At 38.9% G+C, this 25,260-nt stretch overlaps 1 protein-coding gene across 2 annotated transcripts in view; it reads right to left on the reverse strand.

Annotated features, from left to right (window-relative positions):
* The window catches only part of snx29.S (sorting nexin 29 S homeolog), a 327,158-nt gene that overhangs the window by 160,420 nt on the left and 141,478 nt on the right, over positions 1–25,260 (reverse strand). For both annotated transcript variants that reach the window (XM_018239096.2, XM_041579205.1), the window contains exons 16-17: positions 11,294–11,410; positions 460–515 (exon numbers count right to left, since the gene is read on the reverse strand). In XM_018239096.2, coding sequence (XP_018094585.1) covers positions 460–515; positions 11,294–11,410 — 173 coding nt within the window. The remainder of the gene's footprint in view (positions 1–459; positions 516–11,293; positions 11,411–25,260) is intronic.

Consider the following 25,260-nt stretch of genomic DNA (forward strand, 5'->3'; position numbering starts at 1 on the left):
TTTGAATTTCGAATTTTTTTACTTCGAAAATTCCCTCGAATTCACTTCGACCCTTGATAAATCTGCCCCTCAGAAAAGAAAATGAATCATTTCTCTGTAATGTAAAAGAATGTTATTTTAAAAAAAACTGATAAAAAAGGCAAAAAAACAGTAGAAGTTTTTTCATTTCCCACCGAAGACATTAACACTTCTCACAGCAGAGAGAATATTTTTCTAGAAATAAAGCAGCACATTATTTTTTTCATTAACTGTACTAAAACATTGGAGAGTTCCATTCACTGCATAAATTGACTTCAGTCAGTGTAGCGTACCCATAACAAAGTCATGTTCTGGTCAGAACAATGACATGAGATATGATGAGTTTTAGATATACCGTCAGGCATGTTGGATGTTTCATTTATGAGTTTAATCCCACGGCGCTCAAAGAAAAGTCTTTATGGTTAAACACTGATAACTTACATTTCAAAATCTGACAAACTCTGGTCTTCAGACGTCTGACTCAAGTCTCCGGGGACCTGCCGTAACAAGAACAAAATCAATTTCATTATGCTTTATGTAACGGAAGACCCATATATGCCTTTTAATAGGTAAAAAAAATGTTTTTAAAGTGTAGAGCAAAAAAGATACACATCCCAGCCAAGTGAATTGTGTGCATTGATGTGGGGAGGCTTGATATGGCTACCAATTTCATTATCACAGCTATTTCATTACAAAAAAACGGAGAATACTTGAAATGTTTTCACGGTTCAGACCATCCATATGAATGTATACATATATACCATTTTTTTTATCATTGATATATACATCTTGGCATTTTTGCATAAACCTGATCCTTGAAACTGTGGCACTGCTGTAGAGTAAATATCATTTACACAGCTCAGTAATCTCCGTTCAGTACACAGTGTCTCTGAGTGTATCTGAGTGCACTTGTTTTTATGAAACATTTATTTCCCTGGCAGAATTTGATATGGGAACATACGAAAATAAAAATCAGTAAATTCTACATCTTGACTAACTACAGTACATTTATTTTGTTGGCAGGTCTATTTACAGACGTTCTGTATTATACAGTATACACCAACGGGAAGCTAAAGGTAAAACAGAGATCACACAAAAACTTTGTTCCCCAGACTGCCTTTCAGTCAGCAGAGTGATACACTGACACTTGAACAAGTAATGACTATTCCCAAGCTCTTTATTTATTCCACGTCTTCATCAGTGTTCAGTCCTCAAAAGGAGCTCTTCCAAAATACTATTTTACAACTGAAGCACGCAGGTATGTTAGAATCCACCTGATTTCCCTGTGTGTTTCTAAAACTGGCAGCATCACATGAAACTATGTACAGTATTGTAGATGAATAGAACATAGTTTCACAAAAAAATTCTCAACTTTCTCTAAACTTGTTGCTGGCATCAAATTCAAAATGAGACTATATTTTCAGCAATTAATTATTCAGTTTAAACATCTGATTTGGTGGGGCACATTTACTAAGGCTTGAATATCGAGGGTAAATTTTACCATCAAAGTAAAATCCTTCAACTTCGAATATCGAAGTCGAAGGATTTACAGCATTTACTTCGATCGAACGGTTTTAATCCATCAATCAAAGGATTTTCCTTCGATCAAAAAAAGCTTATGGGGAAGGTCCCCATAGGCTAACATTGGTGCTCGGTAGGTTTAAAGTGGCGAAGTAGGAAGTCGAAGTTTTTTTTAAAGAGACAGTACTTCGATTAACGAATGGCCGAATAGTCAAACTATTTTTAGTTCGGATCGTTTGATTTGAAGTCAAAGTCGTAGTCGAAGGTCGAAGTAGCCTATTCGATGGTCGAAGTACCCAAAAAAATACTTTGAAATTCGAAGTATTTTATATTCAAATCCTTCACTCGAGCTTAGTAAATGTGCCCCGGTGTCTTTGTACTGTTTACAATTAAATTTAGGATGGACATGATTAATCATCCCATTCTCTTTTTATTTACATTTTACATAGGGTCCTGACTTTTTTTTAACTGACAAGGATGCAGGGATTTTTGCAGATAACAAATTTTCTAATTCTAGGCAGTATCCAGGCTACTACAAAAATACTACTTGCATAAAAATGGTATTAACTCTAGGGTTGAAAACAAAATTCCCTGGGAAGGCATCACCTGGAGTATGCAGTGCAGTGTTGGCTCCAGTCTTTAAGTCTTTAAGAAGGATATTAATGAGCTGAAGAATGCAGAGACGTGCAACTGAACTGGTAAAATGGGTAGAGGATTTAAATTATGAGGGTACACTGTCAAATTTGGGGTTGTTTTCTCTGGAAAAAAAGGTGCTTGCGAGGGGACATTATTACACTTTAATGTACAATTACATTAGAGGACATTATAGACAAATAGTAGGGGACATTTTTATCCATAAAGAGGATCACAACACAAGAGACCATCCCATCAGACTTGAGGGAAAGAAGTTAATTTGGAGCGGTTGAACTTGATGGACTTAGGTCTTTTTTCAACCCAACTTAACTATGTAACATAAACAGAAAACTACACCTGAAAAATATTCAGATGGCAGAGACAATTCAAAAAGATCTCATCAGAAAAAAGGAAATACACTCAGACTAGAGTTTAAAGAAGGTGAAAGATCTGCAGGACATGCTTAACTAAAAGCCTGGAGCACAAACAGCTTCAGGAGGACAAATCACTAGCTACACTTGGGCCTTTCTCCAGCAAAGAATTTGGAAGTTAAAGCCAACAAATCATGTCGGATACATTAGCCTACAAGTAAGAAGGAAAGCTACACAGTGCTATATCGTATAGCCTATAGGGTAAGAAGCCTTACTTTTTTATATTGCTTTCTGAATTAAAATATTTCATTGGTGCACTGTTCAGGATTTCCAGTGACTCATTAGCAGAAATATAGCCTAGTCCTTGAGCAACACCACTATGTTGAAACAGAAAGTCAACAAGAGTTTTTAATCAAACTGTAAAATGTTTCACATTGCTGCAGCTATTGTTAGTATAAAAAACATGCTAACTATTTTCCCTTCCGTGGGAAAGCTTTATAGAAAGTGATCGGTATGACTACAGCTATTTGATCTGTTCCACTCATAACTGATGAACTAAAGGACTCATTCATCTTTGGGCTAATCCAAAAAAAAAAGAAAGATAAAGACAAGCATAGGGTATATTCTACATCTGCCTTTCACAAAAATATTTTCTGATTGAAGAAATTTTTGATCTTTATCAAATGAACATTGTGTTTTAGTAAAGTGTGTAAATCCCACTAGCTGACAATGGGCAGTCAGTTTAATGGGCAGTCAGTTTAATTGGCTATGAATGTATACCTGTAATCCCCTGCTGTGTTTGCCAGTCTATTACTAGATTCATGAAAAATAGAAAATAATTGTTTATTGGGCAAAAAGCATTCTGAGTGTTTATTAACTGAATGAGTCAGGCTTACCCTAGCACCACTTCTGACTAAGAGTGCCATGAACTTCATTTAGACCTCCTAGATATTTCTGGGTTTCTTTTGTAAATTTAGATCACATATGGAGCAATTGCTTCTTCATATGATAAATTAACACATTATTTATAATTGGAGCTACGGGCACTCCTCCAGGGAACTCCAATATGATAGCCATAAGGACAGGGTATTAAAAGGCCACTGTATATTAAAGCTAAATTGAGCTTGTAATAGATACCATTATTGTATAATGTACAAGATACCATACAGTGTTGGAACATGTTGACTTTAATTTGCTTAGATGTATGTATTTAAAGGGTACCTGTCACATTAAGAAATAATTCCAAATCCTATTTTACAGTATGATGTTAGTCAAGCAAAGTAAACTTTACTTGCACAACATCAAATTGATTCAAATCTTGGTTTTATTTTAGACAATTAAATTCCCATGCCCAGGCACTGGCTAAACAAGTAGAGGAGGGAGGGGGAATGCAGGAAGTGCAAAATGGAAAGTGAAAGTAATTGCCTGACCCACCTAGATGAGGGGCAGGCAATATATGATTGACAGCAGCTGAGACTTTGTTCTGGCATCAAAATTTGTGTGCGTGTGGGGGTTATAATTGCACCTGGACCTGCACCCCCCTTTGGAGCCCTCCGGAGTTGCAATAAATATTATCGCAGGCGGCAGGATGGGGTGAGATAAGGGGGGCCCAGATGCACATCCTTAAAAGAAAACTATACCCCCAAAATGAATATTTAAACAGCAGATAGTTTATATCAAATTAAGTGGCATATAAAAGAATCTAATCAAACTGTTATATATATATTTAAGTAAATATTGCCCTTTTACATCTCTCGCTTTGAACCACCATTTTCGTGATGGTCTGTGTGCTGCCTCAGAGATCACCTGATCAGAAATACTACAACTCTAACTGTAACAGGAAGAAGTGAGGAAGCAAAAGACACAACTATGTCTGTTAATTGGCTCATGTGACCTAACATGTATGGTTTGTTGGTATGCACTGTGAATTGTACAGGGGGCTGCCCTTATTTTTTAAAATGGCAGTTTTTTATTTATGATCACCCAATGGCACATACTACTAAAAAGTATATTATTAAGGGGGCCCTGGGAAGCGAGGCCGAAGGATTAAAAATCAGGGCCATGACTGGGGGGGCGAATAAGGCCTCATGGGAGTAGTGGTGGTGGTTGTAGTTGCGAGAGAGGGCAAAAGGCCAGAGGGTGTAACAAGGAGGGGCTGTAAGGAGGGGCAGACATATTACCTCAAGCAGAGACAGCTCCCGCCCTCCCGCCCAGGAGTCTGATGAACCAGGGGATGGCTGGATAGCAAAGGTTGAGTAGTTGAGCAATATAGGTGTGGTGGGCTGCACTATGGGCAGCCAAAAAGGGGAAAGAAATGGAAGGAGGTAGTTCAAACATCAGAGCTAGGCCCGGTTAGGTGCCACAGTATGTGGTATGTGGTTTTGTTGGCAACTAGCCTCAGGTTGAAATCCAGTCAGGATGTTTCATTGTATGTGGTTATATGCAGCCAGCAATGGTTTATGTATTTTGTTTATGTACTGCTTAAGAATATATTTCTGGGTGGTTAATAATATGTATGTTTGAGGTATTATTTACAGTTAAATATTTTAATAAATTAAGCTGCAGCCTTTCCACCCAGATTTTTGTGTCAGTGTCAGTTACTGAAGGGAAAGGAATGGGCACTGAGCATTGAGGATCCACAAGTCATGAAAATTTTTATTTACATCAAGCAGGGTTTTACATACAGTATGAGCTGTTTAATGCAATATATTTTTATAGAGACCTACATTTTTTTAGGGGTATAGTTTTCCCTCAAGATTGGCCTGCCGGTAGGCAGTTACACAACTGGACCTGCGTTAAGGATTTAATCCCTTTTAAAGGAGAAGGAAAGGCTGGAGACACTTGGGGGTGCCAAACATTAGGCACCCCCAAGTGATTGTAGCGACTTACCAAAAACCCAGGGCCGGTGCTCCTATCAGGAGAAATCTGCACCGGCCCTGGGTTATAGGAGCGAGCACCACGGAGATATCTACTTCCGTCTTCGCGCAGCTGCGCATTTCCCCGGACTGGTGCATGCGCATTTGAACGAAAAAGCCGACTTTAAAGTTAAAGTTAAGCTTTTAGTTCTAATGCGCATGTGCAGCTGCGCGAAGACGGAAGTAGATCTCTCCATGGTGCTCGCTCCTATAACCCGTGGCCAGTACCGATTTCTCCCGATAGGAGCACCGGCCCTGGGTTTTTGGTAAGTCGCTACAATCACTTGGGGGTGCCTAACGTTTGGCACCCCCAAGTGTCTCCAGCCTTTCCTTCTCCTTTAACTGTCAGTGGGCATTGCCCACACATCAAAGTGCCCTAAATTATTTCCAGAAAACATATGGTCCCATCTTTCTTTGCTTGCTAATCAAGATACCCAGTGTGTTGTTAGTTTTGGTGTGAAAACATGTATGGGGCATGGCAAAAGGGATTCCATTTTAATTAAATAGTTCCAACTGTTAAAAATGATGGCCTCCCCATAATAATATTACAATCATAGAAGACACATTCCACCTATACTGCTTAATGAAAACTGGAGTTGCAAAAAGCGGAATTTGTTTTAATGCGTGATCGTTTTACTAAGATTTATGCGCTGACTGCTGAGAAAACGTTAATTTTTTATGACTAAAATGGTTAAATGTTTTAATGCAGCAATATGTGTCTACAAAATCTGCATGCAGGCTTTGATAAGGATTGCTGGAAAGCAGAGCACATAATGTTCTTTCTGAATTACACTGAGAATAATACATTACTGCTAATGAAATTTTTTTTGCATTTTTTTCTTTGGCACCCTGCCTTCCCATTGCTAAATAAGGCCTTTAGTAGGTACATTCAAATATGGGAATGTGAGAGTAACATCATGGGTCATGCAATTTGCAAATCATTTAAACTTTGACTATTTACTTGAGCCAGTTCCTTTGCCTGGCAATGTGCAATACTGACTCTAGTTTGTGATACAAAGAACCAACTATTCAAAATAGTAATGTATAGGATGAGGTTTATTTACTAAAATCCGAACATTTCTCATTATTTTCTTAAAACCACTTTGATCAAATTCCCATGCATAATTTGTATGGTATTTATCAATAAATTTACTCAAAACTATCTGGTGCAGGAAAATACTCAATAAAATTGTGAAAAAATCATTTTTTCAGAGTTGGGCCAGAAATCTGAGATTTTGCAGGATTATCCCCCAAAAACCAAAATTATTGTACAAAACCTAGCACACATCATGATATCTTCCAATTCTAAACAGGACATCTGCCATTGACTTCTACCTGACCTTGGCAGATTTGAGATGGAGTAATTTTTTTATACAAACACTTCAGTATTGGGGTTTCATAAATCAGGAAAAATTGTATTTTTCCTCTTTAAAACTCTGACCAGAAAAAAATCTGAGTTTAATAAATATCCCCCTAAAAGTTGATAGGTCTGTTTTTGTAAGTAATTACTTGAACATGTAAAACCAGACTATTTTGCCTTCCTCAACCTGTAAGCAGCGGCAGAATGAGAAATGGCCAGGCAAAAGAATATGGGGTCACTGATAAGTAATAATAATGTAAAAGCATTAATTTCTAGAGTCAATATCTCCCTATTTACTAACACTGGAATTTCTTTTTTTTTTTTTCTGTATTTATATAAAACTTAAAAAATTTGAGATTTTGTAAAAAATACAAAATTCTAATACAAAAATTTGCTGTCACGGTCCTATAGAAGTCAATGGGAGCTGTGCTGATCCTATTGCTCCATTTTTAATCAATTTGGACTTTTAGAGGTTTTGTGTGGGGGGGGGTTCCGTAATAATCGTACATCAAACTACAATTTGTATATACTTATATAAATAATTTTTATATTCAGAACTTTTAATAACTTTCACGGCAATCGTCATTTTAGAGAAATAGAGTTTCAAAATCCTCTAAGACTACTAAAATTTGACCTTTAATAAATGGACCTTCAATAGTGTACAGTACATCAATGAGTGTAATAACATGTATATTTTAATTGATGCAATTTTATAGCCAGCAAAACAAGAAAACCTAGGACTACAGATATCTACTGACACATACACAATGGTGAGCATGTGAATTATGAGCACACACACAATGAAAATCTTGCAAAGATCAGGGGCAGACCTATAGGAAAAAAAGATAAACGATTCTTTTCTGAATCACATTACCCTGAGATGTATTTATGAGAACCTCTTGAAAGGTATATGAGCCGCTATGGATATAAATTTTAACATTTATACACAAAAAGCAAGTTATATAGGGATGAATGGAATCTTAATCCAAAGGATGGACTTTCCCATCTAATGGAATTTATTATTCTTATCAAGGAAGAACAGATGTGTCCATTAAAAGTGGCAATTAAACAGATACAAGGTGAATTGCAGTATGAACAGCTGAATGTAAGCTTTGCCAAACATGATGGAAAAAAACTGGAGAGGGACAAAAAGGAATTTTTTGATAGAAACAAATGGTGTATAATATATAAATATTTAGACTGTAACACATACACCTCAGTGCCCATTAAACCCCATAAATCATCTGAATAATATAAATTCCACTGTGAATTTCTGATGCTGCAGACACCTACTGTATATTAACAACTACACTCATAAAAGAGATAGAAGATTTAGGGGCACATTTACTTAGTTCGAGTGAAGGAATAGAATAATAAAAACTTTGAATTTCGAATGGTTTTTTTGGCTACTTCGACCTTCGACTTCGAAACGATTCAAACTAAAAATCGTTCGACTATTCGACCATTCGATAGTCGAAGTACTGTCGCTTTAAAAAAAACTTCGACCCCCTACTTCGGCAAGTAAAACCTACCGAGGTGCAATGATAGCCTATGGGAAGGTCCCCATAGGCTTTCTAACAATTTTTTGGCCATAAAAAAATTGTTTGATCGATGGATTAAAATCGATTTCCTACGATCGTTCGAACAAACGAATTGCGGTAACTTCGACAGCGAATATCGAGGGTTAATTAACCCTCGATAATCGACCCTAGGTAAATGTGCCCCTTAAACTAAGGAGGTAGACTGTCATGTTTCCTGTGGCAAAAAGGCACTTGCAGGAGGACATAATTGCTCTTTACACGTACATTAGAGGGAATTATAAATTGTAGGGAATATTGGTTTTCGCATAGAATATATCACTAAACTAGAGGCCACCCTCTAGGTCCCACCGGGGGACCTTTTTCAAGGTGGTGGGACCGAAACGTCGGATTAAGATGCAAAATCACTTGAATAAAAACTATTTTTTTCATCTACAACATTGTGAGTGCTGATCATCTCTACACTATCAATGCAACTTTGATTGTGCACCACCTGCAAAATAATGATCTGAGTGCTGGTGCTGTGGGATAGTATAGAGAGATAGAGAGAGAGAGATGAGAGAGAGAGCACTAGCTGTTACTTTGTAACATAAATATACAGCAGGAACAGTGGTGTAACTACCGAGGAAGCAGACCCCGCGGTTGCGGGGAGGCCCGGGGGTACAGGGGTCCCGGTGGGGCCTGCTTCCTCAGTAGTATGCGCAGGCACAGCAGTACCAGCCAGACAAACTTGCCTCAACGCGCAGAGGCAGACTGCCGCCTTTGGCCAATCATTAAATACGTTTTGGTTGGCGTGTCGCTTTAATTTACACACAGCCCCGAGCAGAGCAGGCGGCCAGCCCTCAGGTCACGTGGCTCAGTAAGCTCGCTCATTTGACAGCTGCGAGGGCGGTGGGTCTTAAAAGCGCTGCTTTTATTGGCTGGAGGAGTGGAGGAATCACATGGGGCAGTTTTGTCACTCGTTGTCTCGCTTTAAGCCGGTAGTTGTGCTGCAGCCATGGTGAAGGCGGTGTGTGTGCTGGCGGGAAGCGGCGATGTGAAGGGTGTGGTGCACTTCGAGCAACAGGCGAGTATTCTAGTGGGGGCTCTGTGCCTTCCGCGCTAGGACTGCCATGCCCTTTCCGTGTGGGCCACTCATGTTCATTGAGCTGCTTGTCATACTGACTGTGCCATCTGTGCAACTCGAACCAGCGTTTCCACAGGATCTGTGAGGCGCACAGTGTGACATGCAATGCATGCTGGGAGGAGGTAGGATAGGGTGGCAGTGCATGCTGGGAGGGGCAGGCTAGGTTGGCAGTGCATGCTGGGGGAGTCAGTGGGAGGAGCCCTTAGGTGGGTATAAGTTTGGCTTTATTCTAACAAGACTGAACTAGACTGTAGCTGGTATGATCAAATGATTTAAACTGGGGCCCCTATAGAGCAATCTGTGCAGGGGCCCCTTCCATGTTCTCTCCTGTATGTCTTTATGCTGTGAATAGAGTTGCCACCTTTTCTGGATAAAATATATTTACCTTTCCCTATTAATAACATTGGGATCAACCACCATTTTTACAGGCCTTCTATAATTCGAGAGTATTTTTATGTGAAATTGCTACTGTGCCATCCTTATATAGTTCTGGGGTATTTATACATGGAATCGCTACCGTGCCATCCTTCTATGAATCCTGGGGATATTATACATGAAATTCTCCCACTATTTTGTGCAGAGGGGGCCCTGTAAATTTTTTACAGGGGGGCCCTGGCATCCGAAGTTACGCCACTGAGCAGGAAGCAAAGCCACAGATGAACACAATATGATAAAGTCTATACAGGTATGGGACCTGGATAAGGAGTTTATCTCCATTTTCACAAATTTTACTTATGTGGACTTACTTATGTGGAAGAAGTCACATTAAATCGTAAAAAATTTGAATCCTCCGATTTCACAAAATTGCCCAAAAACTATGTTTTTTTCAGAAACCTGAAAATGCAAACGGGACACATGCCATTGCATTTTACATGTTCTCGGCAGGTCTGAGTTGGAGTACTTTTTTTTTTTTTTTGACTTTTAAAACCCTCGGACTTTAATAAAACCCGAAAAAATAGAGTTTTTTTTTCTCTGAAAAATTGTATTTTTCCCCTATGGTGGTATTTTCTAAAAGTCAAACTAGAAAAATTCAGAGCTTAATAAATAACCCCTAAGTCTACTAAAAATAATTTAAAGAGTCTTTAAACCCAATAGGATTGTGTTGCCTCCAATAAGGATTAATTATACCCTAGGTGCGATCAAGTCCAAGGTACTTTTTTATTATTAAAAAGAAAAAGATAATTTTTAAAAATTGGAATTATTTGCTTAAAATGGAATCCATGGACGAAGGCCTTCCCGTAATTTCTGGATAATGGATCCGACTCCTATACAATTATAACTCATTCAAACTTCTACTGCAAAGACAACTATTTTTCAAGATCTCCTCCTGATGCTTCACACACACACATACTGTACATACACAAATATATAAACATACTGATGGTGTTCAATATTCTGCCAAAATTCAAAGCCAATGAATAGAACATGATGCATACTGTATAATCAATGTTCATTCATATACTGCAAAGGGCATCGTATTCAGAGGCCACCTCTTAAAATAGTTCCATTAATAGGACAAAAATGTTGGTCTAAGCAATGTATGCTGATAATTACATAGAATATAGTGTATCATAATGAAGTGATACAGACATACATACATATATATATATATACAGTATGTGTGTGAATTATTTGGGGTGTGTATGAGTGGGTGCTTGCGTGTATTTGGAGGATGATGTACGCACACACTGATTCTATATTTGCTACAGAACTGCCTGCTGCTTATCAATCTGTCTGTAACATATTAATGGTGACGGATCTGTTTGTCTGGAAATATTATGTAACCTCTTATTTATATGAGCCGTACTTACAGGTCCTCTTAGATCAATCAATTCTTGTCTCATTTGCGACACAAGCAATTCTTTTGCCATTAGTGTTCGCTGAAGCCTCTCATTAAATTCTATGAGCTCTCCATGCATTTCAGCCACCTGCAAGTAAGCATAATAATACAATAGCAATTATTTCCTACACAACATTTGACAGCTGGGTGAGAAAAGTTGGAATTAAAAGAAAAAAAAAACGAAAGGAGCCAATTACTCAACAATATATTAACAGCATTTGCCTTCGTTTTGTAAGTGGAAAATGCCTGTCCCTATATATTTATCGTAATTGTTAGCTCAATGATTACATGAAGAGTTCAATGGCACACAAGTGGCATCAGATCCTTGATGGCTTTTCTTCATCTCGCCATCAATATCAGAAATGGACAGCAATTGGATTGGAGTAACTAGTGCTGAAATGGTCTGAAAAAGTTAGTGCCCTAATATCACCCAATGTTGTTTTGAATTTCAACTTAAATGGTTTTTAATGAATTTGTCATCGCTGCCTGCTCTTTCAGGAAAATCAATTTCTTATTATCAGCCTGGGCTCGCGTTGTGCAGTGCTGCCGTCCATGCTTACCTATGATGCTCATACAGTTTGTTTTCTATCTAGACCTTGGATTGATTTTATTACTCATTTTTTTTTCATTCTCATCTCTCCTTCACTTCTCCTATTCATTTATACTGTGATGACTGGCTGGACTAAAAACCAATTTGATTGCCAGTCACTTAGAAATGACCTCTTCAAACACAAACACATATATACAAAGAAACTTGCAAAAGTAACAAGGTTTGTGCAAGCAGAAAAGGAAGCATAACATACTAACATAACATTCTGCCTCCCAAGTTTCCTTGCTATTCTAAAATGCATTATTTTTTGTTTTATACTTGGATATGCTTTTGATTGCATGCGCATTGAGCAGGTAGCTTGGAGCATGCCAGAGATACCGCACATATGGTCAGTGCAATATTACACATAACAGACTGCAGATGAAACCTCAGGATGCTTATTTAAAAGGTGTTTTGGCCTAAAAATGTAAGGTGGGACCATATGTTGCACTAGTATGATCTCATTTAGTTTGATTACAATTACCAACTGGATGCCTCAGACCAGATCCTCACGAAGACAGATGCTAAAGGAATATTTTAAATAATTGCTGCCCTATATATTGCCAATTAAATCTGGGCAGCCCATATTAAAGTACTTGCACTGCATGACTAAGTAGTAACAAGATCAAATGTGTGATGTGCAGCTGCTGGCCCCTGTAAGTATGATTGTTCTTGCAAAGAATGATCTTAAAAGAGTAATCACTTGCAATGCAGGGTGCAAGGTTTCGAGTATATGTTTACGTTATGTTTCGTGAATACACTTTTGTCCCCTGGAGCGCAAGATACAGGTAGGGAATGTTCGCACATGCGCAGATGAATGGAAAGGACACACTTGGTGATGAGATCCAGGTTAAGATGGCAGATGTGACCGGTTGATGAAGAGGAAAACTACAAGGCGGAATGACTGCATTTACAAAAGGTATTTCAAAAAACAAAGTTAGCAACCAGGGAGAGGCGAACCAAACTTTTTAAATGGTGCATGAATTAAAAAACGTCTTTCCTTGCCCTTTAAATAGCATGAGAAATGCAAGTTGGTCATTTAAAAACAATATGAGTTTCTTTTAGTGTAATGCAATCAGGGCAGGCTGCCAGCAGGAATCACAGGGCCCCATTATACTATTTTAGCAAGGCCTTCCCACCACCAAGTTAGGTTATCTTTTTATTAAAATAAATATGCACGCACTCCTGCAGCCATGGCAATAGAGGTTAAAAATTCTTAAGTTTATTCCATATCCTAGGACGCATACCTTTTAACGATATGGAATAAAGTTATGAATTTTTAACCTCTATTGCCATGGCTGCAGGAGTGCGTGAATATTTATTTTGAAGATTTGTATCGCCTAAGCTACGGGTTCGGGGCACGGCACCCGGGCCAAAGGTGAGTGACAAGTTCTGCTGATTTTCCACTTCATTGAAACAAAATTGTTCATCATTCAAGTGACGGGCCTGGGGTTTGGACACCCAGGTCATCTCTTTCCACTCGGTGAGAATCACCCCGTGGCTTGCCTTTAGTACTGATGGGTTAGGTGTTTAACCCCTCATAAGCAAGCTTAGAATTTAAAGGCGCTGTATCAATATTTAATTAGTCCAAATAGAGATTGGAGCCAGCTATCCTTTTGTTTGTATGAGTATCTTTTTATTAACTTGACTACAGTAAAATTTTTCAAGAGTTCTTTTTACCTTAGATGCTTACCTCTGGATCAGCTAGAAACGAAATAGGATAATTATAAGCAACAGGTTGAACTTGATAGGTATGTGTCTGAATTTTGGGCTAACAAACAAGATTGAAAACATTATGTCACGGTCGGCACCCAACACCAGAACAAATTCCAAACACCCTGGTCTCGGCTCGTGCTTCACCTGTAGTGTGACCGCTTTTGGCCTCGGGAGGAGCCCTCAGCTACTTGGATGCCACCAGGACTTAAACAAGAGGTGCAAGGCCAGATGTTCTGGATAGGCAGAGGGGCACAACTGTTAGCAGGAGTCTTTGGGCAGAAGATCGTAGTACAAGGCGTTAGGCAATAGAGTAGTCAGATCAGGCCGGGTCGAGGCAGGCAGAGAACAAGCGTTGTCAGGCAGGCAAGGGTCAAACCGGGATATCAATCAGAGGGGTTACATAGAAGAGGTAGTCGATGTTCAGGCAAGGGTCAGGAATCAGAGGTCAGAAAAGTCAGAAGCCAGGCAGGGGGTCACAACAGGAATCAATAGAGAGTATATCAGAAGATCAAACACACAAAAGCACCAGGAACAAGATCCTATAACGGGCAATGTGTAAAACTGCTTTGTGGCTTTAAATATTTTCAAATTTCGTGCCACTGCACGCTAACGTCACACGCCAGCTCGCATGCGCAAACAAAACAGGAATCGGCGCACCGCGCTCGCCCTAACATAACAACTAATGCAGCCTAGAGGAACGGCGGCAAGGCGGTCGTCCCTGCAGACCTCCTCCCACTAGACCACCAGGGTGAGTCATCACACATTTTTATTTTGCAAAACCTATTTATTTATCCAATTTTTATTTTTGCACTGAACAATTCCTTTAGAAATTATAAAAAAAACTGTGCTGATTTGCCTGATTTTCAATGCTATGAAACAAACTAAAAAGATGTTAGGGGATTCTCTTTGTTAATAAAATTCCCAGACAGGCCGGGGCACTGCTCCAATGAGGAGAGTTGGAAAACTTGCAATGCCATACCAAGGGTGGCAAAAAGCTGCTCTTGGTATGTTTAAGAGCAGAGTTTATGTTTTTTCTGTTTTTTAATCTGAAAATTTGGCTTTACTTGTGTGAGCGAGCACAATTGTTGAGGGGGCAGCATTGCAGGAGCCACAGACGGCTCCTGCCTCAGAAATGTCCCAGCAGACAAGTACACCAAAATGACACACACCTATATCTTTAAGAGCAAACGTGTTACGTTTATTGACGCAGGCCACTGTGGGAACCCTGGAGCTATTCCTACCTGCATCAACAGGTCTACTACACTAATTTGGAATAGGAGCAGGACAGATCAAGCAGTAGTACAACTATACTTTAGTCCTTTTAATGCATGTACCTTTAATAAAAAGATTTTATTTTTGCACAAAAACTGCAGCACAACCACTATTGCATTTGTGGTTGTAAATTACCCTTATAAATCTATTCTAAGCTGCAGTCTTGCACGACCTGTTCAGAGGGGTGAAAAGTGGACAAGATGTGTGCTAGAATGTGCCCCAACTTCTAGATGCACTAACTCACAGTTGAAAAATGAGCCATATAGTGTTATTGAGTGATACATAGCTTTCAGAAGAGGCAGGGAATTGGCATTTATAGATCCCAGAAATAAAACGGCCGGTATGAGAAATAATTGTTACAGATTATATTCTCTGCAGTTCACTAGGACATGGGGACCACTGAAAACAAATGTATGGCTTAAGGTGCAAATATCCCAATATGAGTCGTCACTCAGCTCCAATACTGCAGATGTTTCCTCATAAAAATACTGTAAATTCAAACTAAATCACTGTAACCAAAACTATATTTAGCCTATAAACCAGCAGGATATATCTATTTCCAGATAAATAACCATGGGCCGGGAGTTGCAAACACTGTTCACTTGGAAGAAAAATTCCCAGGTGTGCTGTAAGAATTACACCGCGTAAAATGATCAGTTGATTTTTCTTTCACTGTTTTATTTCTTAAGAATTTATTTTTATTAAAAAAAAAATAAAACTGGCTGCCCTGTAACTTGCTTTCAGGAACTTTTTTTAATAAGAAAACAGACCATGAGGCTGGGAGCACTACAGTCTCTATAGGATTGTGTTGCTCTACACCTGGCAGGAATGTACTGTATATGTTAAAACCCATGAAAAACTTTCTGCAATACAAACATAATTATAGCTTACTGTGTCTCTAAGAAAATCCATATAAGATACTATAATCCATATTGTAGAGTAACTGATTTGCCATATAAAATGAGCCGGAAAATAAGATGTGCAACTGACATTGTTGTATCTCAACTGACATTGTGGGCCTGAATTTCCATAGGAACCCACAAATTGCAGAGTTCTATGCTTAGACAACAGTGAGTGTTAGTTGTCTTCTATAAGCTAAAACAAAAAGTTGTGACAATGCCACAAAGTACCTCATAAGGACATTCTTGGGTTGGGATTACCATATTTTGTATTGAACCTTGGAAGTTTACCTTTCAATGATAAAGCAAAATGCCTTATTGAAACCCTTGAAGATATACAGTAGGGTGAGTTTCAAATTATTTCCCTTGAAAAAACATAGCTGCTATAAGCACCATTACATTGTAACTCCCTTTCTCAGTCGGACCATTAAAACTTGTTAGAGAAAGGGTTTTGATCCAGCAGTTCTGTAACTCGCAAGATACATATGTATAGAAACTGAATTTGCACCACTGGTTCCTCAACAAAAGGTGATTTATTTAACAGAAAGTAACTTAAAGGTACTTCTTCGAATAAGTGAGGCCAGCGATTCTTTAGTGTTATGGCAAAGACCAATCTGTTTTACAAAGCAACAGGCCCAATTACCTATAGGAGACAGAAAATGTGAAGGAACAGACTCACCTTTAGGATCACTGAAGTGAAATGGATCCCTTCCAGTGGCAGCCTCTCAGAAATGAAACAGTCACTTTCCAACTACTTGTCCCTACACTTCGGCCAGGTTTACTAAGGTTCGAATGGCAAATTCCAATTTTTTTTGGTCAAAACTCACAAATTCGGATTTAAAACCACCAACTCGAATTTGAATGTGAAATGTATCACCCCCCGACCCTGGAAACCGTTCTAATTCAACTATTCTTTGTCTAAAACCAGCCGAGTACATGTAGAAGTCAATGGCAGAGGTCCCTTGAACTTGTTGAAGATGTTAGAAGTGATAAGCCAAAATTCCCCCCAAAATTGAGAGGCTTTAGATGGGGGTTTTGCCTTCCTCTGGATCAACTGGCAGTTAGGCAGGTTAAAAAAAAGTTAAAAGGTTGAACTTGATGGGCGTGTGTCTTTTTTCAACCTAAATTACTAACTATGAAAATTACACCCTATAAAAACACGCACAAAAGTTGAGGTTCGATTCAAATTCGAGTTTTTGGGTTGGGACTATTCGATCCAATTTTAGACGTTCTACGTTTTTCATAAATAACATACCATTTGAATTGTGAATAAAATCTAATTTATTACAGTTTTAAAAAATTCACATTACTTTAAAATTCGACCTTTGATAAATAATCCCTTTAGGGATTATTAGAGCAATACACCTTGGTAATATTAATGCCACACTACTTCTCATCAGTGGAGTGAAATACAGCTCTTATTAAACTGGTCTGTCTATCGCACAACTTCTATGAGTGAGCTTTAATAGAACTGTCTCCTACTAAAGTTCAGAGAGTCCTATTCCCTGACTTCTCCAAGGTCCTAATTTTCCTTAGGCTCAAAGCTTTATACTGAGGACTTCTGCTCCAGGCACCCCAGGACATTTATCCCTGATGCTTGGTGGAGTCCAAAGAGGCCAAAGTCTTGTGTTTGCTCCCTTAACATAAACTACTAAAAGGAACTGGCAAATAAGGAGACCCCCCCCCCCACCAAGTGCCAAGGTTACAGATTGGGCACTTCCTAAATACCAAGGGAAGTTAACCTTTGGGTGTTCTACAGAGTTGTACAAACTTTCGACTGACCTCTACCTGGACTGTGACACTGCCATTCACTGATGACTTTCTTGACCCAGGGATGGAAATAGAGGTAGATAGAATATGCGGATCCTGCTTATACTAACTGTTTGCTTGCATGCTTGGTCTTGTTTTGCATGGTTATGCCATGCAAATGGACCTATGCAACCACAGAAACCATGGGTTACTAAATGGCTTTAATAAGTACCATAAAATGTTTGATTCCCTATTCTCTCAAGAAATCAATGCTTATTCTAAAACAACGGAACCCTCTGCATTCTTGTGTCTTCATTTCTTGGCTGCCAGACTGTGAGAATAATATAGAGATCACTGGAAAATTTGGCATCACAGAGCTAAAATGGACAATTAAAGGAACAGTAACACGAAAAAGTGTTTTAAAGTAATGAAAATGTAACACTGTTGTGCTGCACTGGTTAAACTGCTGTGTTTGCTTCACAAACTCTACAATAGTTTATCAGTGATCCCCAACCAGTAGCTCGCGAGCAACATGTTGCTCTCTTACCCCTTGGATGTTGCTGTCAAAACAGGTGCTTATTTTTGAATTCCAGGCTTGGAAGCAAGTTTTATTTGCATAGAAACCAAGTATAGTGTCGAGTAGAGCCTCCTGTATGCTGCAAGTCCACATAGGGGCTACTACATAACCAATCACAGCCCTTATTTGGCACCCCAAGGGACTTTTTCATGCTTGTGTTGCTCCCCAACTCTTTTTACATTTTAATGTGTCTCACGGGTAAAAAAAGGTTGGGGACCCCTAGTTTATATAATCAAACTGCTGTTTAGCCATGGAAGCAACCATTCAAAGTTGAAAAAGGAGAAAAGGCACAGGATAAAAATAACAGATAAGTTATCTACTGTGTATCCTGTGCTTGAATGGCTGCCCCCATGGCTACACAGCAGCTTGTTTATATAAACTATAGTTGTGTTTCTGAAGCAAACATCCCATTTTTACCAGTGCAGGGCAGTACTTTATATTGTCGTTCCTTTAAAACACTTTAATTTTATACTGTTACTGTTCCTTTAAGATGTAGACCAGCTCTACTAGCAGTCTACAAAAAGACATGGTCAGTAGGAAGAGTCAGGTACCACTTATACATTCAAGTGTAATGATTGGTCATAGGTTTACAGCAGTAAACTCAGAATATGGCTAAGCATGAGCAATAACCTATTTCCATTATAGACATTAGAAAATACTTAGAAATGAGAATTATTCAATTGACTGCCATTAAAAATGGCAGTGAATATGCATTCTACAAGGAAATTAACTGCTTTCACACGCCATCAGGTCTATTTTATTCAATGAAAATGTTCCATCATTTAAGTGTTTGTAGTTACACTGAAAATAAATGCACATATTCCTTCTAAATTACACAATGCTTCTGAAGTGATAAAATGCATCTGATTAAGAGGTGTTTGGAAGAAAATCCAACTGAATACTGAAAAAAGGAAAGTAAAAATAAGAAAAAACTTAATAACATAGTAAACCTCGCTCACGCATTCTAGAGTCAAACATAATGTACATGGAGATTGTCCACACGTGTTCCAAACCACAATATAAAATGACTTTTAGAACACTGACAACATAAATTGACACAGTTGTTCCGAGGCTGCATAGTAGTAGCCTTCCGAAACTTTAGTACATGATTTAGTAACGCATGGCTTAACAATGGTGTCTGCATAGTTTTTCATAGTCCGTTTGTGTGTGCAAATGGCACCACAATGTGTAGATATTAATGTTGCCAAAAATATTGTGTAGGGACCCATAGGTTTACTAATGTCTCTATGGCTTTAAATCCCTACACTTCCTTATTTCCATAGTTGCTGGGTAGATGCCCACGTATCTAGTTTATCATTTACATATTTCAGTTATTGACCAAGAGATTTTATGACCACTTCCTGCCACACTTTAAAATAGTGCTTGGTTAGGGGTGGAGCTTCCTCTTTGGCTTCTGGTTGCTGACCCAGCTGGATGTTTCCAGGGTGCCTGGGTACACCAAGGCCCAGTAAAGCTATTTTGCCCTAGAGGGACCTGAACCTCTAGTGTTGAGACGGGGGAACAGGGACCCCTTGAACGAGGCCAGCCAAGGACAGGATAAGATCTGTCTAGGAGAATAAGACATGAGGGGAGATAGAAAGAGCAGCTTCGTGCTCCATCAAGGAGGTGTAGCAGGGAATAACTTCCCAGGCTGTAAGATTTGCTTACAGTGAAGGGACCACAGTGGGCAGGGTGGCAGGCTTTAGGTTATTCTTCCTGACCACTCAATGTATTTTTGCCTGAAGGTGCTGTACTACATTGTCTACATCTGAAGGGATCGACATTCAGCTGTCTCTGATGTACTGTCCTAACCTTGTGAATATCTATTCTGCCTATGACTTTTTGCACTGTAAGTAACCCTGTGGATCATTTGTCTCTGCAAGAACCTCCTGCCATCCTTTCTTTTATTGAACAGTAGCCTGTAGGAGTTGTAGTTGCACTCCACCACACCTTCATTTCATCCACTTCGTGAAGGCCCTGCCTTAAGTGTTAAGAGTCAAATGTAACCTATGCTTTAATATACTAGTTGGGCATTAACCCTGTAGGTCAAAATAGCCCAAAATAGTGTTACATATTGTTTGCCTATGGTTCACTACATACAGATCATGGGAATCTGTAGGTGCAACACACATAGGGAACCATGGCAGGTGTTACTGCTACAAAGGCATGCTGCATACACCAGGCTTCTCCTACCCTACCAATGCAGACTGTGTTTCAGACTTGTAAATTGGGGTCAGCTGCACTACATTATCCAGCAGCTTTAGCTCAGAATTTAGCCCAAGTTTCCCTGGTGTAGTCCTGTTCCTGGTTCTTGTTCCTGGCTCTTCTGGGGTTTTTTTAATCTTTTTTTCTCCAAAATTCCTGTGTAATTGCAGGTGTAGGATAAGTTTTATCCACTACAACTTGTATGTGATGCACCAATATAGACACAAATTTTGGTATATCATGCACAAGATATGGCAGACGTTTCTCCAGCACACCGCATTAATAATGGAATCTCATTTACCCCGGAATTGTTGCTAAGTCCAGAATGACAGTATTTCCAGGGTTCTCTTAAATCAATGCCTACACTTCTAGAAAACAGGATGAAGTTCTGCATTGGCAGCAGTGACAAACTGCAAGGAAGCATGTATGGAAGCAATACCTTTATAAATAGTGTCAGTGTGTACTCAGTCTAAAACACATTGTTGTGCTTTGTACTTGGATTTATAAATGAGGAAGGATCGAGCAGATATTTGGGGAGTATAAAATGGAAAAGCAAATAACAGTCTGACCTGATGAGTCTCTTCTGTATGATTATAGTCAGTGCAGACAGGATTTAGTCATGCAGACAATGCATCATTTTATTTAGAATACACTGTGCCTCAGACAGATAGTACAGATAGCCAAGAACACTGCATCCACCCGAATACTGGTTTTATTAAGATACAAATCTGTTGTTTTATAAGCTACTATATGATAAAGAGCATTGCTTGATAGATGACAAATAAAAGCCATCTGAAGTAGGCGCCATGTAAATAATAAATGCTAGACTGAAAGGACTGATTTGGCACAAAGCAAAATCATTCTACCTTACCATACACAGTATGAGAACTGCAGTCAGCAGAAAATATTTTCAGAAGGAACCCTAGCAGCCGGTTAATAAATTATATACAGTGAGTAAAGGTTTTTTAGCATTATCTTATTTTTCCACTTAATTTGCCAATTTTTCAATATTTTGTTTTTCTTTTCTTTTTAGTTTACCTAGCAATACTATATATAGGGGCAAATTCACTAAGTGCCGAACGCTAGCGTCAATTCGCTAGCGTTGGGCATTTTCGTTACTTCGCAAATTCACTAACGAACTCTGGCGTAAATTCGCTAGTGTTACTTCCCACCCTTACGCCTGGCGAATTTTTGCTAGCGACGTAACTACGCAAATTCACTAACGCGCGCAGTGTACTGAACGCTACCTTTTACGCTAGACTTCCTTCGCCACCTCAGACCAGGCGAAGCGCAATAGAGTAGATAGGGATTACTTCAAAAAAAGTCCCAAAAAACGCTGGCGTGTTTTCTACATTATGGGTGATAGGCTGAAAAAGATCGAAAAAATTTTTGGGGCTCCCCTCCTTCCCCCCTACATTTCCTAACTCATGGCAACTTAACTATACAGTGGGCACATGTGTAGGGCAAAATAAAAATTTTATTTGATGTTTTGAAGGTTTCCCAGGCATTTGTAGTGATTGTACGTATTCCTCCATTGAAATTTGAATTTGGCGCCGTATGCAAATTAACCATCGCTAGCGTAACTTCGCTTCGCTTAGCGAATCAACGCTAGCGCAACTTTGCAACCTTGCGCTACCCCTGAGCGCAACTTCGGATTTTAGTGAATTTGCGAAGCGCTGGCGAAACTACGCCTGGCGAAGTGTGGCGAAGTTACGCCTGGCGCAACTACGAATCTTAGTGAATTTGCCCCATTGTGTTTTATCTGGACTACATAAGATGTCAAAATAGGAATTTCTGTGGAATGCTATTATACAGGTGTGTTCAGAAGAATAGCAGTGCAAAATTTGTATAATAGCTTTTATTTCCATGCACAGAAATGCATTGGGAACACTGCACATTCTATTCCAAATCAAAACATGAAGAAAATGTTATCACATTTGTGTTACTTTACAGAAAGTGAAGAAAAGGCAATATTAGGCTGTTCCAAAAAATAGCAGTGTCTGTATTCATCTTTACAAACTCAAACATGTATCACTGTATAAATTAAATGGTGTAATAAAAAAACACAATAATTTTATTAATAACTTAATCACTTAAAAACTGTCTGGCCAGGGCTCCCAATTACTACATACACATTCATGAAAATTAGATAAAATTAATAGTCACTTGTTGCAAATCAAGGCAATCAGTAGCTAATCATGAATTTCATATAAGATAAAGTCCATACATGAAACCCCCAAATTTTCCTAATCCAGTATTCTGTTTTTCCAGAGTTATGTGTGTGAGTTACAGTCAATAAGTCAAATGTACACGATGTCTCCAGAGCTAGCTATTTAGATAGAAGGAGTAGGGTGGAAGAGGATCCAACAAGGATAAAGCCTCACTTGCTATTAATCACAGGGGATGTCTATAGCATTATTAAAAGGGTATATTGGGGAGTCCCCCACCACCCGCTTTCGCACACTCGTGCCCCAAAGTGTTGGACTGCTCTCACCAGATCCTGCACTCCGGTTCCCTAGCAATGCACTGTACCTTTCCACCTGTTTTTCCCAATTTAGCACTATTCTTATTGTGCGCTTAGTAGAGACTTCACTTCGGAGCTCCTCTCTTCTCTCCCATCCAAGATGGCATTGGCTGCTATTCACCACTGCGGAACGCAAAGCTCCGGATTCCTGCTGATCTCACACACTACAAACAGATTTTTGGTTATTTTGGAGGTTAGACTTGTTCCTAGTATGTTAAAGATTTTTAAGTGACAAACCACCTGTATATTGCGACGCATTTCGCCCCTCCAGGGCTTTCTCAAGTAGTTTAAAGACAGGAAGTCATCATCCTCTGTTGCTATATATACCATTATTCTTAAAGGGACCATATACATATGTATCCTGACTATACAGCAATATGGATTAACCCCCATTACACACACACAAATCAAAACAATTAAGCCCCCCTCCAAGAATTCTACATTTAAATTTAACCCAATTCATAAAAAGGGTGCCAAATCAAATTACTATTTAACTCCTTCAGATGCAGCGTATTTAGATTAAATATAATTTCCTGCTCCTTACATCTCAACACATTATCCCTATCCCCTCCTCTTTTAAGCCTAGGCACCCCATCTATAGCCATAAACTTTGCAAACTGAAAAATGTGCTTTTAGAAAGCGGCTGGGCGGTATGCCGCCCATAAAACGTTGCCACCTTAGGCCCGGGCCTTTGTGGCCTTGTCACAAATCCGGGCCTGCATCTGCAAAAATTTTTATTTAGCTTTTAAGTAACCAGTCTGCAAACCAGGATCGTTTTCCAGAGAATCTGCAATGGATAGTTGAGTGTGAGTTGTCAAAAATGAGTGTGAGTTGTCAAAATGAGCTAAAAGAACAACAACCCATCTGATAACTACATAAAGATTATATTAACAGAATTATTATTTAGAATTTATTATTTAGAAAACACCGTTCTGTACCAGTTGTTGGTAGCTGGGGTTAAACAATTAAACAGGGTGTTTTTAACTGTAAATACTGGGGACAAACACTAAACCTCAATGCAGGCAATCCTACATCACATGTGTACTGTGTCTTATCTCAGTGCAGTATACGAAGTGCAAGCAAAACATTTATTCATAAAGGGAGCTTTCTAATACAAAGTTTTTTTTTTAATTCTAAAAAAAACTCAAACTAGAATGTGAGTTAAAAAACTCAAATGCAGCACAATCTCATTCTACTCATCAATTTCAATGAGTCTACCAACTCATTCATAGACTCATTGAAAGCATTTGCTAGGACAAATGCAAAAGCCTTCTACATGAACTTTACAGCTATTAGAAGCCAAATCTTTATATTCGAGTTTTTTACACTTATTTATTAAAAGTTGCATTTTAGTGGTTTTAAAGGTTTTTGAACCACGACAAACTTCAATTGTCACTGAATTTATTAAAAGATCCAAATATAAAAAAGCTAAATAATGTGCTAAAAAATATGAATACTTTGAAAACCTCTTAAAAAATTTTTTTTGGACAATGAAAAATATCTGAAAAATATCCGAAAACCTCTAAAAGTCAGAATTGATTTAAAGGGGTCCAATCAGATCAGTGCAGCTCCCACTGACTTCTATAGTACCTCGACAACTTTTACTTGGCAAATGTTTGCCTTAGAGGTTTTTATGGGTTTTTACTCTTCCAGATTTGTGGGAAAAAATAGAAATAGATTGTTAGTAAATGGGCCATTTAGTAAAACTCTAATTGTAATTCCTGAGTTTAGTGCAATAAAACACAAATAGTAGTAAAAACTCGAATCAAAACACATGCTGGCTGCAGCCTGCACTGGCTGTAACAAGTTGATTTTAGTAATTTGCAATGTGCCAACAAACAGCATGGTTGAGTGGTTTTCCATTGGATGCAGTAGGGGCACACGGCGCGATTTCGCCGCGATTCTGCGCTAAGCAAGTTGTCGCTGCGTTTTTTAAGCCGAAATAGCTTTGCTAACTTTGGCGCTGGCGTCAATGCAAATCGCGGCGAAATCGCTGCGCTAATTCACACGCGGCGATTCGTTTTCTATTGTCGTCCGAAGTTGCCTCGCTGGGCGTTTCCGGGCGACAGTAGAAAAAGAATCGCCGCGTGTGAATTAGCGCAGCGATTTCGTCGCGATTTGCATTGACGCCAGCGCCAAAGTTAGCAAAGCTATTTCGGCTTAAAAAACGCAGCGACAACTCGCCCAGCGCAGAATCGCGGCGAAATCGCGCCGTGTGCCCCTAGCCTTAAGAATAGTAAACCCGGAATATACAGTACTAAGAGAAGATTCTGAAGTGCAAATGCTTAAGAAGCAAACAATGCAACTGTAAGTATAAAAATTAAAGATAATCTGATAAACCAGAAATTGGGTAATTTAAGACCGCTAGCGCAGTATAAAAGCCTGCATATAATTATTTTTTTTTTAA

The sequence above is a fragment of the Xenopus laevis genome, chromosome 9_10S, assembly GCF_017654675.1.
Source record: "Xenopus laevis strain J_2021 chromosome 9_10S, Xenopus_laevis_v10.1, whole genome shotgun sequence".
In the NCBI taxonomy this organism is placed as follows: Eukaryota; Metazoa; Chordata; class Amphibia; order Anura; family Pipidae; genus Xenopus; species Xenopus laevis.